The sequence below is a fragment of the Carcharodon carcharias genome, chromosome 8, assembly GCF_017639515.1.
Source record: "Carcharodon carcharias isolate sCarCar2 chromosome 8, sCarCar2.pri, whole genome shotgun sequence".
Lineage (NCBI taxonomy): Eukaryota > Metazoa > Chordata > Chondrichthyes > Lamniformes > Lamnidae > Carcharodon > Carcharodon carcharias.
Window position 1 is genome coordinate 13,057,881 of NC_054474.1, and position 16,165 is coordinate 13,074,045.

Here is a 16,165-nt window from a genome sequence, read left to right on the forward strand (position 1 = left end):
AACACTCCCTCCTCCCACCCCTCGGAGCAGGGCCCAGTGGCTTCCAAGTGCTTACCTACCCTACATCATAGGCTTATATTTAGTTGAAGGCGTCTTTTCCATTTCTTGCCTGCGATGTATTTGAACAGCTGGCGCACACAACGACACAGAGCTTCAGCTGGTTAATTAAAGAAATTTAAAACTGGCTGTAGGAGGGCCAGAGACTTAAAAAAAAAGGAAAAAGCATAAGAATATACGGAAATTTCAGAACCAGCGGACACCAACGCCATCGTTAGCTTCCATGGAGCAGGTACAAATTACATTGTGACACCTCCTAATTACACTCACGTTTCCTGAGAGAGGCAATTAAGGACAGTCAAAAGCATTCAAGAGACCAAAACTGACAGCTACCTCCAGAAACTGCTTGGGTTGCCTATCCTTATCCTTACGAACCCCCAGTTATCCCATTTCATGATCAGATTGTCATTCAGCCTGTCTTTCGAGGAGTTCCCTACATTTATTTACAGCACAAAAACAGGCCATTCAGCCCATCAGGTACATGCCGGTGTTTACACTGCACAGCAGCCACCTCCCTCCCCCCCTTCAACTAAACCCAGTCAGCATATCATATATAAAAACAAAAAACTGCGGATGCTGGAAATCCAAAACAAAACCAGAAACAGAAATAGCTGGAAAAACTCAGCAGGTCTGGCAGCATTGGCGGAGAAGAGCACAGTTGATGTTTCGAGTCCTCATGAGCCTTCAACAGAACTAAGTAAAAATAGGAGAGGGGTGAAATATAAGCTGGTTAAAGGTGGGGGGTGGGGGGGTGGGGGCAGTAATTGTTGGGACAAGCAAGCAGTTATAGGAGGAGATAACCAAAAGATGTCACAGACAAAAGAACAAAGAGGTGTTGAAGGTGGTGATATTATCTAAAAGAATGTGCTAATTAAGAATGGATAGCAGGACAAGCAAGGTACAGATAGCTGTAGTGGGGGTGGGTGAAATAAGATTAAAAGGGCATAAAAGGTATAGATTTAAAAATAATGGAAATAGGTGGGAAAATAAAAATCTATATAAATTATTGGAAAAAAACAAAAAGGAGGGGGAAGAAACAGAAAGGGGGTGGGGATGGAGGAGAGAGTTCAAGATCTAAAATTGTTGAACTCAATATTCAGTCCGGAAGGCTGTAAAGTGCCCATTCAGAAGATGAGGTGCTGTTCCTCCAGTTTGCATTGAGCTTCACTGGAAATATGCAGCAAGCCAAGGACAGACATGTGGGCAAGAGAGCAGGGTGGAGTGTTGAAATGGCAAGCGACAGGGAGGTCTGGGTGATGCTTGCAGACAGACTGAACAACAGAGGCCCGAACAATCCCCATCCACCACTACTCTCCTCTGTCTGGCTGAACTTGTTCTCACACTGAACAATTTCTCCTTTAACTCCTCTCACTTCCTCCAAATAAAAGGTGTGGCTATGGGTACCCGCATGGGCCCCAGCTATGCCTGTCTCTTTATGGGGTATGTGGAACATTCCTTGTTCCAGTCCTACTCCGGCCCCCTTCTACAACTCTTTCTCCGGTACATTGATGATTACTTCGGTGCTGCTTCATGCTCTCGTTGGGACCTGGAAAAATTTATTAATTTTGCTTCCAATCTCCACCCCTCCATCATTTTCACGTGGTCCATCTCTGACACTTCCCTTCCCTTCCTTGACCTCTCTGTCTCAATTTCTGGTCCACCGATATCTATTACAAACCTACCGACTCCCACAGCTACCTCGACTACAGCTTCTCACACCTCGCTTCCTGTAAGGACTCCATCCCATTCTCTCAGTTCCTTCGCCTCCGTCGCATCAGTTCTGATGATGCTACCTTCAAAAACAGTTCCTCTGACATGTCCTCCTTCTTTCTTAACCGAGGTTTTCCACCCACGGTGGTTGACAGGGCCCTCAACCATGTCCGGCCCATCTCCCGCGCATCCGCCCTCACACCTTCTCCTCCCTCTCAGAAACATGATAGGGTCCCCCTTGTCCTCACTTATCACCCCACCAGCCTCCGCATTCAAAGGATCATCCTCCGCCATTTCTGCCAACTCCAGCATGATGCCACCACCAAATACATCTTCCCTTCACCCCCCCGGCTGCATTTCATAGGGATCATTCCCTCTGTGACACCCTGGTCCACTCCTCCATCACCCCCTACTCCTCAACCCCCTCCCACGGCACCTCCCCTTGCGAACGCAAGATATGCAACACCTGCCCCTTCACTTCCTCTCTCCTCACCGTCCAAGGGCCCAAACACTCCTTTCAAGTGAAGCAACATTTCACTTGCACTTCCTTCAACTTAGTCTACTGCATTCGTTGCTCCCAATGTGGTCTCCTCTACATTGGAGAGACCAAATGTAAACTGGGCGACCGCTTTGCAGAACACCTTCGGTCTATCCGCAAGCATCACCCAGAACTCCCTGTCGCTTGCCATTTTAACACTCCACCCTGCTCTCTTGCCCACATGTCTGTCCTTGGCTTGCTGCATTGTTCCAGTGAAGCTCAACGCAAACTGGAGGAACAGTACCTCATCTTCTGACTAGGCACTTTACAGCCTTCCGGACTGAATATTGAGTTCAACAACTTTAGATCTTGAACTCCTTCCTCCATCCCCATTCCCCTTTCCGTTTCTTCCCCCTCCTTTTTGTTTTTTTCAATAATTTATATAGATTTTTCTTTTCCCACCTATTTCCATTATTTTTAAATCTATACATTTTATGCCCTTTTAGTCTTATTTCACCCCACCCCCACTTGAGCTATCTGTACCTTGCTTGTCCTGCTATCCACTCTTAATTAGCACATTCCTTTAGATGATATCACCACCTTCAACACCTCTTTGTTCTTTTGTCTGTGACATCTTTTGGTTATCTCCTCCTATCACTGCTTCCTTGTCCCAACAACCACCCCCCAACCCTTCTCCCCTCCCCCCTTTCAACCAGCTTATATTTCACCCCTCTCTTATTTTTACTTGGTTCTGTTGAAGGGTCATGAGGACCTGAAACGTCAACTGTACTCTTCTCCGCCGATGCTGCCAGACCTGCTGAGTTTTTCCAGGTATTTCTGTTTCTGTTTTTGTTTCCCAGTCAGCATATTCCCCATCCTTTGTGAAAGAAAAATGATTTACATTCACATCATGCAAATACAGGGATGTCCCAAAGTGCTTTACGGTGTAGTCACTGTTCTACTGTAGGAAGAGCAGCAATCAATTTGTGCACAGCAAGCTCCCACAAACAGCAAAGTGATAATGACTAGATAATCTGTTTTAGTGATTCTGTTTGTAGGAAAATTATTGGCTCCAGGGTACTGGGGCAAGCTTCTCTGTTGTTCAAAACCGTGCTGTGGGATCTTTAACATCCACCCAAGGAGGCAGACGGTTTGAATGTCTCATCAGAAAGACGGATTTACTTGCTCCCTCATACAGACCCAGCTTCCTTTTAATTTGTCACTTTCTACATGGTGCGAACGTAGGACGTATGGAAGAGCAGAGTTTTGGCGGGGTCCAAGTATGGAAATCATTGAAGGTTCACGGCCAGATACAAAAAATAAATTAAAAATGGCTAATGGAATGTTGACCTTTATCTCTGAAAGTCTGGGATACAATGGGGCTGGATGCTATGTTACAGTCACAACGAACACTGTCTAGACCCCATCTGGAGTAACTACACTCAGCTCTGGGTGTTGTAGGGTGTTGGACACCGTTCGGTAAGTCTCCGTAGAACTATGTACACAAGTACAGTAAAGGGTCCATGCTAGGAGCACTAGACTGACACCATGGTGCAGGTCATGTGTTCTCTTACATCGCTGTGTGGGTGGTACTGCACTCAGTCCCACATTAACCCTACACGTGCTAGACCCCTGTACTACACTGGTGTTGTGGAGTTGATCTTCCAGACAACTTTTCTTTGTGGAAACGTTTAACTTTAATTACAAGGCAGCAGCAGCAACTGCACATGCGCTGCTCGCACATTGGTTTACACAGATCATGTGGTCTTACAACATAGCATTATTCTTAAAGCTACAGCCCTAAGTTTATGCAAACTATATTTGCTACAACTGGTCACCGCGCCCCAGGGAGAATAATTGGCCTTGAAGGATGTGTAGTGCATGTTCACCAGAATGTTACTGGAACTAAAAGGGTTAAATTATGAGGGCTGGTTACATAGATAGGTCTAGTATTCCACTGAATATAGAAGATTAAATTGAGGAGTTTAGGATGATTAAAGGAATTGATAGGGTAGATAGAGAGAAACTATTTTCTCTGGTGGGGGGGGAGGCCAGAACAAGGGGGGTATTAACTTATGCAATATGGAATTCAAACACACAGACTGAAAGGAGCTTAGTAAACAAGGATTCTTTATTCCACTGCCATTAGATCATTATAAACATTCGTTTAACTTAGATGAATGGACTATTTTCGAAGGGTATTCATGGATACCATCAAGAGTTTAACTCCTGACCTCTAACTGGGTAGCAGAGTTCAGTTGGTGGAACTCCTGTTGCTAACTTCCTGTTACTGTGTGACCCAGATAACCTTGTCTCTCAGATACGAAGAGGATCTTCCTCATCTCTTGGCCTCTCAATTTGAGAGATGCTGTCCAGGGGTCTCCTGCAGATGTTCACCTGCTCCACTGCCACTTAGGCCTGTCCCACTCAGGGCCTGGACTCCAGAACGCAGTGACTCACCAGCCCTGGACTACTGCTGCTCCTGCTCCTTGCTGCTGCCTTGCCCTATCCTCTCTCCTTTCTAGGCTTCTGGCCTCCCAGCTTCACTAACCCACACTCTAGGCCTCAGGCTCTATTTCCCACTCCCCCCCAAGCCTGCCGAGGGCGGGGGGGGAGGGGATGGGGGGGAGGGGGGAAGCAGGGCCCACAGGGCTGACTGAGTTCCCAGCTTGGCGTTCTCCCTGGCCAAGGACCTCTACTAGTGGGGACCAAGTGCCCTCGCAGGGAACGCCCCACAGATGTCGAGATCCGGCATCCAGCCCCGCTCTGAATCTGGAAGTCAGGATGCCGAGGTCCCGCTCGTTTCCCCCCACCACACTTAAAATTCCATTCAGGGGTGACGCCAGGAAGCACCTCTTCACACAAAGGGTAGTGAAAATCTGGAACTCCCTCCCCAAAAAGGAAATGGGGATGTTCGGGGGCAATTAAAATATTAATAGATTTTTGTTGGTTAAGGGTGTTAAGCGTTATGGAAACAAAATGGGTAGATTGAGTTAAGATAGAGATGATCAAATTGAAGGTTTGATCAGGTTTAAGGGGCTGAATGACCTCGTCCGGTCTCTGTATTAACAACAACTTGCATTAGATAGTGCTTTTAGTTAGTTAAACCTCCTAAAGTGCTTAACAGGAGTGTTATCAGGCAAAATGTAAATTTTTTTGTTGTAATTGCCTTTAAGGGATATCAGCATGAAATCACTGGAAGGGAAGTGTGTCATGTGATCCAGTTCTTAGTTGCACTTTTGCTTTGAGCAGCGCGCACACACACAGCTCTGATGTCTTCAAGCTTTATACCCACGTATAACTGTTCTTATGTGTCTAGTCTTAATAAATGAACCCACAATGTGTTTACCCAATCCCTGACGAACGATCGGTGCCTTGTGTCTTGTACAGTAAATAAGTCCAAGTTAACACATCATTATAATAACATGACGAACAAAATGTAAATGTATTGCGGCAAGTTGCCTCAAATACTGCCTAAGGTAGTGAATTTCGCACGATAACTACTTTTTGAGTCACGAGGTTTCTCATGAATTCCCTATTGGATTTTTTAAAAAAATGATTCGTTCCTGGGATGTGGGCGCTGCTGGCTAGGCCCCAGCGTTTACTGTCCGTCTCCAACTACCTTTGAGAAGGTGGTGACGAGCTGCCTTCATGACCCGCTGCAGTCCATGGGCAGAATTTCACGTTCCCCTGCCGGCAGCTTTGTAGGCGGGCGGTGAGGGTAAAATTTCTCCGGTGGCTTTCCGGCCGGGTTCCTGCCCGCTCCGGCCAGTCCACCATTTTATGCTTGGATGGGCGAGGGCTAGGCCAGCTCGCCCACCCTCGCCTCAGTTGAGGCCCTTAAATGGCCAATTATTGACCACTTAGGGGCCATTTCCTGCCCAGCTTCAATTTTCAGACTGGCTGGAGGATTTCTGGGATGGGGGGGGAGCCTGAAAATAAACCTAGAAGGTTTAGGCCTCAGGCAGGAGGGGGGAGGTGGGGCTGCCTCTATCAGCAACCTCCTTTCTAACATTCAGTGTCCTGGACAGAAGGTCAGGTCTCCCCTCTCCGCCACCCACCCCCAGACTCTCCACCAAAACCTCCACATCCCCACCTCACTGTCCAACCACCCCCAGGCCTCACCTCCCCTCCCCGTCCCAACCTGAGACCCTCGAAACCCACCTGTTCCAGGACTCCCGGGACTTTGCTTTTGGGGACTGGGTGCAGTCCCAGTCCTGTCCACTGTAGCTTCTGGCGCTGCGCGGGCTAGAGAGCTGTTGGCCAATCAGATTGGCCAGGATCTTTCTGCGGCGGGTTTCCCTCCCCAGTGAGGGGCAGAAGTCCCAGCTCAAGCCAATTAACACTTGTTGGAGTGTTAAATGGCTGCAGGGCAGGCAGTATTGGCAGGGATGTGTTCCCCTTCGAATCTTTGGATGACGTGGAGGGAAACCCCGTCATCCTAAAAATCCTGGTCCTTGCGGTGTAGGTACACCCACAGTGCTGTTAGCGAGGGAGTTCCAGGATTTTGACCCAGTGACAGTGAAGGAACGTTGATATACTTCCAAGTCAGGATGGTGAGTGATTTGGAGGGGAACTTCCAGGTTGTGGGTGCTCCCATGCGTCTGCTGCCTTTGTCCTTCTAGGCGCTATGGCCCCTAGTTTAGGACTCTCCTCACAAATGGAAACATCTTCTCTACGTCTGTCATGTGCACTCTGCCTGAAGGCAGGTCCTTGGTTCATTGTCTGCTGTCGCTTCACCTTGAGCTGTCTTCCCAGCAGTTCTTGCCAGTAGTGGCTTTCTAATCAGGAGCAGGGCAAGGAGGCAGAGGAAGTCCCAGTTGTCTACCTCAGCTGGGGCACGAATCAGGTCCTTGCTGTTCTGAACCACACACTAGTCGAATGAGCTTCCCGGCTGCCCTTCCTCTTCACTGACTCCACCAAACCCTTTCAAAATTTCAAAGGTTATTCATTGATTCAAGGCAAAGTAATTTTGACATAAAGCTTATCCCACACTGTGTATATGGGGGAGGGGAACATAAGAAAAGTTCTAGAGTCAACAAGGGTGAGAAAAGGCCATTTGGCCTGGTGACAGATTTTGTTGATGATGTCTGGGGACGAGGTTATTATTTTTTTGTCGCTGTTCATGTGGGTTTTAAAGCTGGGCTCACATTCACACACAAAATGGCTCTTCTTCTTCTGAATCACAAGAAGGAAAACAAATAAGGGAAAGGTCAAGTCATTTAATTTAAACCTAAACAGCACAGATTTTATTGTGTTTTGCCTTTATGTGAAACATTGACAGCATTTTCTAAGGTTTTTTTTATGCATACATGAGGATGTGGGCTTCGTTGGCTGGGCCCAGCATTTATTACCCATCCCTAGTTGCCCCTTGAGAAGGTGGTGGTGAGCTGCCTTCTTGAACCGTTGCAGTCCACGTGGTGTAGGTACATCCACAGTGCTGTTAGGGAGGGAGTTCCAAGATTTTGACCCAGTGACAGTGAAAGAGCGGCCGATATATCTCCAAGTCAGGATGGTGTGTAACTTGGAGGCGAACGTCCAGGTGGGTATGTTCCCATGTGTCTGCTGGCTTTGTCCTTCTAGGTGTATAGGTTGTGGATTTGGAAGGTGCTGCTTAAGGAGCCTTGGTGAGTTTCTGCAGTGCATTTTGTAGATGGTACACACTGCTGCTACTGTGCATCGGTGGTGGAGGGAATGAATGTTTATGGATGTGGTGCCAAGCAAGCGAGCTGCTTTGTCCTGGATTATGTCAAACTTCTTGAGTGTTGTGGGAGCTGCACTCATCCAGGCAAGTGGAGGGTATCCAATCACACTCCTGACTTGTACCTTGGTGGACAGGCTTTGTTGAGGTGAGTTACTTGCCACAGAGTTCCCAGCCTCTGACCTACTCTTGTAGCCACAGTATTTATATGGCTCGTCCAGTTCAGTTTCTGGTCAATGGTAACCACCAGGATGTTGATAGTGGAAGATTCAGTTGTGATAATGTCATTGAATGTCACGGGGTGATGGTTAGATTCTCTCTTGTTGGAGATGGTCATTGCCTGGCACTTGTGTTGTGTGAATGTTACTTGCTGCTTATTAGATTAAGGCAGATACATTTTACTTTGTCACCGTCAATTATCTCTGCATCTCATCATGTCTTTTAAAGCACATCTGAAGCCACAGAGATAGCTTGGAGACATGGTTATGGTAACTTGCCATTTTAAGTCACTCCCACTCTGACTTCTCTGTCCTTGGCCTACTGCACTGTTCCAGTGAAGCTCAATGCAAGTTTGAGGACCTGCACCTCATCTTTGACGAGCCTTCTGGCCTCAAATTTGAGTTCAACAATTTCAGACCGGAACCTGTACGCCCATTTCTTCAGACAGTGCGTACTGTTAAAGGTTCCACTCCTTCCATTTATACCTCCTCTAGATCTGACTATTTTTTTAAAGATAGAATTTACAGTAGAGCCATTCGGCTCCATCAATCCATGTCAGCGTTTATGCTCCACACGAGAATCCTCCCATCCTTCCTCACCTCACCTTACCAGCACAATCTTCTATTCCGTTCTCTGTTGTGTATATCCAGCTCCCCCTGTTTAAATACGTTTACATTATTCACTTCAGCTACTCTCTGTGGTCGCGAGTCCCGCATTCTCACCATTCCCTCAATAAAGAGACTTCTTCTGAATTCCCTACTGGATTTCATGGCGACTATCGTGTATTTATGGCCCCTAGCTTTGCTCTTCCCTGAGTGGAAACAATTGTTCTGTATCTTGTACTCTATCCAATCTTTATTTTAAATACCTTTATTAAATCACCCAGCAGCCCTGACTTTTCAAAATCATCTCCTGATAGCTAGAATCTCAAAGTTCTGGTACATCCTAGTAAGCCTTTTTGCCCCCTTCCCCGTATCTCGGTATCTCTTTTATAAGAGGGTAATCAGACCTGCCCACTGTACCCCAAGTGTGGTCTAACCAAGCTTCCAGACAAATTTCTTCAATTGTCCTGGGTGATCACTTTCCGGAACAGCTCAGCTCAGTCCGCAAACATGACCGCAACCCTCTGGTCACTTGCCATTTCAATTCGCCATCTTGCTCTCAAGCTCACATTTCAGTCCTTGGCCTGCTGCAATATTCTAGTGAAGACCAAATGCAAGCTCGAGGAAACAGCACCACATCTTCCGATTGGGCACTTTGCAGCCTTCTGGACGCAACATTTGAGTTTAACAGCTTCAGGCCGTGGACTCTGTCCTCCAATTTGTTCCCTCCTAGCCTGCCCCGCCCACCCCCGCCCCCCCCCACCCCCCCAACCCCACCACCACCCCCAGTGCCAGTCTGAATCCTGTTTGCATGTTTTTGCTTTCAGACTGAGTTGACCTTTATTCAGCTATTAACACCAATTCTGGACCGATGCTTTGTTTCTTTACTACTATCATTACCATTCCCTTTGCCTTTTGTTCCTTTGGTATTTAACCTATCCCTGACCTCTAACCTATCCCTCACCTTTTCTTCTGTTCCACCTGCCACCCCTTCCCTCTTTTTCAACAGCATATATAAGTCATCACATTTCTACCTCTCTACAGTTCCAATGAAGAGCCATTTTGGACACGAAATGTTAACTCTGTTTCTTTCTCCACAGAAGCTGCCAGACTTGCTGAGTTTTTCCAGTACTTTCTGTTTTTATCCCACCCCCTCCTGCCTTGCACCTTCCCTTTTGTTATTTACTCACTCCTGTCTTTCATCCTGTCACGGACCTTCCCTTTTGACCTTCCCGTCTTTCCCAGCACCCCTTCCCCTTCTTGTTTAGAAACTGGTAATTCCCTTAACATCTTCCAATTCTGTTGAAAGGTCATCAGCCTGAGAGGTTAACTCTATTCCTCGCTCTACAGGTTCTGCCTGACTGGCTGAGTATCTGCAGCATTTTTGGTTTTTACATGGCAGCGTGAAGGTTATGTTATTGGACAAGTAATGATCAGAAAGGAAGAAAGACCTGCATTTATGTAGCACCTTGCACAACCATAGGATGTCCCAAAGCCCTTTACAGCCGATGAAGTACTTTTGAACTGTGGTCGCTCTTGTAATGTAGGTAATCAGAGGGAAGTGTGTGTGTGATGTAGCGGGTTGAGAATTGGGATTTCGCACTTCTGCAATTGTGAGTCTTGTGGTGTAGTCTCCCTGTCTCTGAGCCAGAAGCTCTGGGTTCGAGTCTCACTCCAGGACTTGAAGGCCAAGGAAAGCGCATTCATAACATGGCCAAACAGGTTGATTATCAACCTGCAAATCCTTCCAACACACGCCAGTGACAGGGGGGAAGAGCGGGAGAGATTCCTGGTCAACCATGTGATGGAAGGAAAGTTAGATCCTCTACCATCACTATCCGTAGCTCCATGTATGTAAAAGTACATGTTTCCACAGTAACTCGGACTCCTTGAGTGGACTGTAACACGCCAACACCACCTCCAGGCTGCAACATGTATGTAAAAGTACATGTTTCCATAGTAATGCGGACTCCTTGAGTGAACTGTAACATATCACTACCACCGCCACTTTGACAATTGGAATTCGCCCAGAAGAAACGTTTCTTCTCTTGGATTATTGTAAAAGCCCCAACCAATGTCCTTTAGGAAAGGAAACCTACTGTTCTCAAAGTGACCTATAGGTGACTTCAGACTCACACCAGTTGACTTTTCACTGCACTGCAGTTGTATCAAGCTAGGGTGACTCGGAATGGGCGATAAATGCCAGCCTTGCCACTGACACCCACTTCGCAAGAGGGAACTTTTCTCCCCAGCTGAAGATTGTAGTGGCAATTGGGCGTAATCGTGAAGGCTTAATCATGTGATTTCCCACCTCCGCCTGATTGGTCACTTGGACGCGTCCATCATCCCGATGACCCGCCTTCCCACGGCCAATCACAAAGCGAACAGACTGTTGGATGCCTGATGGGATGATTTTTGACTGTCAACCTAACAGCTCTTTCTCCCACCTCACCAATATTTAACAAAGGGTTTCTTGTTTGTTCTGACACGGGGTGTGCGTGTCGCTGGCAAGGTCAGCATTTGTTGCCCCACTGCAGGCAATTAGGGATGAGCAACAAATGCTGGCCTTGTCCGTGACACCCCGTGTCCCATGTAAGAATAAAATAAACAGAATATTTCTTTGAAAGCCCTGATGATTTTTGCACCCTGCAGCGTTTGTGAGAGCGATCCTCAATTCCTGAAGATTTCATACAATCCCGGAGCACCAACCATCCCCTTATGGAGTTCCGCTAATGGGAGGCAGTGAAAATGATGATATGGCTTCGGGGCACCAAGTCTGGAGTTGGGAAGCCAAAACTCCAGTGGGCATTTGTGTTTTCGGAAGGTACAGCGAGACAACTCTCTGTATCTTGAGAACTATTTCGAATAGGGTTAAACCGGTAAAACAATCGTGGGGAGGCCACAGTGTGGAAGGAGGCCATTCGGTCCATCATGTGTGCGCCAACTCTTTGAAATAAAGAGGCACCACATTGAAGCATTTCGCATCTGTATTGAGTTTTTATATATACCGTTATCACTTACATTTCATTTACATTATTATATTAAAAAAAAGATAGCAATCTTTCACAATTCAAAAAACTGCTAGAGAGCAAGGTGTTTGTGAAGGAATGTTTTTCATACAGGCATTTTTATTTGTGGTTGCTGATTAACTGAGGAAAGCGGTATTAAGATGTGTTGCAATGAATTAAAGCATCCTCATTTCAGAATTGCTGAGGTGAAGAAGGGTTTGGGTTGTGGGGGAGTTTCCTGACGCTTCCTTTCCCCGACATCTGTACACACCCGCCTTCACCCCCTCTCCCCATTACCCCTCACCGTCTTGCAATTTTACTTATGCAAGTCTTCACATGGCAATCTGGACAGCAGGTGACAGGCTATTCGACTGCAGAGGCACCACACCACCCCAGCCTGGTCTTTGCCCTCACCCGACACACGAGGGGTTTCGCTCACTAGAGAGTGGTGGTATCGGGGGAGTGTTGGGAGGGGGTGGGTGGGGAGTGGGCCATACTCTGAGGTCAACAGTAGGTCTCCAATGACTTACTGCCCTAACCAAGATCAGTTAAGTCTCCACAGATGGGGACTTGGACCCAGGACCCATGAGCTGCTCTTACATACGCCGACTGTGGCACGGATCAGATCTGTGCATTGTTCACAACGTGTAGAAACAGGAAGAGCGTACTTTTAAAATGGCCTCATGCCCTCTCAGTTTCTCTATGACCTTTTAATGATATGCTATCCCTAGGTCACCTGCATCCCACCAAGTACTTCCTCAGTACTGTGGGCAACCCTCGCTAGGCACTGGAGTTAGGGTTAGTTCGTGTTAGCTGGTGGGGCATTGCTCTGTTGCCATGGTTCCCTGGAGCTTGACTGATTGTCTGACAGATTCAGGCCGTGGTCCCTTCTGCCATTGGCTCCCTCATGGATTTCGCCTGTCTCACCCCGGGGGAGACAGGTTGTAGATCATGTTGTGTAATCCCGTAACACAAGGCAGTGGCACTCAGAGCTGGGCCCAATGGGGAGGAGGGGGAGGTTTGGGTAGTCCATGTGACAAAGGAATAGATACAACTAGCATTGGCAACCCTTACTTGCTTCACAGGAGATAATTGAAAACCTTAAGGAGGAAGATTTTTGTTTCCCAGCTGATTCCAGTCCAGACTCCCAGATTCCGTGCTGGAATCTTCTCTTCAGGACGATATCCTGCTGATCTTTAGTCAAACTGACCAAGTCCTTCCTCTCCAGTCCAAAACTCTGTTTTCCCTTGGAAATGGCTGTCACAGTTTGTAAAGCGTGTGCAAAAAATAAACTGAAGATCATGTCTTGCAGAAGCTGGATCCCATTCTCCCCCCCTACTTAAACTCACACTCACACTCAATCACATAGGCACACTCACACTCAATCACATAGACACACACTCACACTCAGTCACATAGACACACACTCACTCAATCACATAGACACACACTTACACTCACTCACATAGGCACACTCACACTCAATCACATAGACACACACACACTCACTCAATCACATAGACACACACTCACACTCACTCAGTCACGTAGACACACACTCACACTCATTCCATCACATAAACGCACACTCACACTCAATCACACAAACTCACGCTCAATCATATAGACACACACACACTCACACTCAATCACATAGACACAAACTCACACTCAATCACATAGACACATACTCACTCACACTCAAGCACATAGACACACACTCACACTCAATCACATAGACACACACTCACTCAATCACATAGACACACACTCACTCAATCACATAGACACACACTCACTCAATCACATAGACACACACTCACACTCAGTCACATAGACACACACTCACTCAATCACATAGACACACACTCACTCAATCACATAGACAGACACTCACTCAATCACATAGACACACACTCACACTCAATCACATGGACACACACTCACTCAATCACATAGACACACACTCACTCAATCACATAGACACACACTCACTCAATCACATAGACAGACACTCACTCAATCACATAGACACACACTGACACTCACTCACATAGACAGACACACACACTCTTAGTCACATAGACACACTCACACTCACTTACATTGACACACAAACTCTCAGTCACATAGACACACACTTGCACACACACACATGCACATTCACTCACACACACACAGTCACTCAACACGCATGTACACACGCACTCATACACACACACACATTCGCACACAGTCACCCACACATGCGCGCTCACCACCCTGCTTCCTCTCTGTGTGCTTATAACTGCTCACTCTGCCTCAGTTTGCTCCCAGTCCATCCCCTTGGGCAGAAGTTGTAGTAACTGGGGGACCTGGGCCCAGAATCGTCAGACCCCAGTGAGAACTCCGAGTCGGTCAGTGACCTGCGGTAGGGCCTGAGAGGTGTGCGGACAGACTGGGTCAGAGTGTCCGGAGAGGCAACGCTGGGCGTCAGAGGCAACGGGGGTGAGAGGCAGCTGGCCCGCGGGCTCGGGGTGGGTGGGAGGTCTCCTGGGCTGGTGGGGGAGGCAGTGGGACTCGAGAGCTTCTTCCGACGGGCTGCATTGACCACGTTCTTGGCGAGCAGGTCCTTCAGGCGGCGGTTGTCCATGCTGTCCCCTCCGGGCCTGACGGGCGAGCTGGCCTTCGTCTCCCTCAGCGGAGACCAGTTATTGAAGAGTGCGGTGGCTGGCGGACTGATAGGGTAGAAGGGAGATTTGGGACTGCCAGGCCGATACTCACTGGCTGCCTGAGTCCGGAAGGTGTCCGTGTACAGTCGTGGACTGCTCAGTCTTCGATCAAGGCTGGGTTTCCAGGCCGAGGTAGTGGGAGATGTTAGTCCCTGCTGGGAAAGAAAAATAAGAATTTATTTCCAAGGACATTAAACAAAGACTTGCATTTCTATAGTGCCTACAGTGATATTGGCTGATAAAAATTGACCCAGGACATGGGGCTAACTCTCCTGCTCTTTTTCAAAATAATGGCTATAGGATTGTTTTGTTCCACCTCAGAGAGCGAACACCTCACCTAAAATTCAGCCCCTCCAACTGTACAATGCTTCATCAGTACTGATCCTCTGACATTGCTGCACTCCCTCGGTACTGATCCTCTGACAGTGCAGCACTCCCTCAGTACTGACCCTCTGACATTGCTGCACTCCCTCGGTACTGATCCTCTGACAGTGTAGCACTCCCTCAGTACTGACCCTCCGACAGTGCAGCACTCCCTCAGTACTGACCCCAGGACAGTGCAGCACTCCCTCAGTACTGACCCTCTGACATTGCTGCACTCCCTCAGTACTGACCCTCCAACAGTGCAGCACTCCCTCAGTACTGACCCCAGGACAGTGCAGCACTCCCTCAGTACTGACCCTCTGACATTGCTGCACTCCCTCGGTACTGATCCTCTGACAGTGCAGCACTCCCTCAGTACTGACCCTCTAACAGTGCAGCACTCCCTCAGTACTGATCCTCTGACATTGCTGCACTCCCTCGGTACTGACCCTCTGACAGGGCAGCACTCCCTCAGTACTGACTATCAATGCAATGCTCCCTCTTCACTGACCCATGGACGGTTCAACGCCCCCACGGTACTGGCCCTCCAACATTGCAGCACTCCCTCAGTACTGACCCTCCGGCAGTGCAGCACTCCCTCAGTACTGACCCCAGGACAGTGCAGCACTCCCTCAGTACTGACCCTCTGACAGTGCAGCACTCCCTCAGTACTGACCTTCTGACATTGCTACACTCCCTCGGTACTGACCCTCTGACAGTGCAGCACTCCCTCAGTACTGACCCTCCGGCAGTGCAGCACTCCCTCAGTACTGGCCCTCCAACAATGCAGCACTTCCTCAGTATTGCCCCTCAGACAGTGCAGTGCTCCTTCAGTACTGACCCTCTGACAGTGCAGCACACCTTCAGTACTGACCTTCCAACAGTGCAGTGCTCCTTCAATACTGACCCTCTGACAGTGCAGCACTCCCTTGGAAGTGACCCTCCGACAGTGCAGCTCTTTATCAATACTGACGCTCTGACAGTGCAGCACTCCCTCAGCACTGACCCTCTGACAATGCAGCACTCCCTCGGAAGTGACCGTCCGACAGTGCAGCAATTCCTCGGTACTGTCTCTCCGACGGTGCAGCACTCCCTCAGAACTGATTTTCTGACAATGCAGTGCTCCCTCACTCCGGCACCAGGTGATTTGTTCCGAATTTTGTGCTCAGGTCTCTGGAGTGAGTCTGGAAGCCATAACCTTCTGCCTGAGAGGTGGGACCCGCTACCCACTGAGTAGGAAGGTCACGTGGAAATCCCTCTCAGACAGGCGTGTTAGAGCAGGAGCCTCCATGTGTTAACATGATTAACAATTGTGG

The 16,165-nt window shown here is 48.2% G+C and overlaps 1 protein-coding gene across 2 annotated transcripts in view; it reads right to left on the minus strand.

Annotated features, from left to right (window-relative positions):
* Window positions 1-13,893: 13,893 nt before the first annotated feature.
* Window positions 13,894-16,165, minus strand: part of LOC121281337 (synaptopodin) — a 92,267-nt gene continuing 89,995 nt past the window's right edge. Inside the window, exon 4 of one of the 2 annotated variants that reach the window (XM_041194245.1) lies at window positions 13,894-14,638. In XM_041194245.1, the coding sequence (XP_041050179.1) occupies window positions 14,057-14,638 (582 nt within the window). In that variant the 3' untranslated portion in view covers window positions 13,894-14,056. Of the gene's footprint in view, window positions 14,642-16,165 lie in introns of both variants that reach the window. The other variant, XM_041194244.1, reaches the window with a different exon arrangement.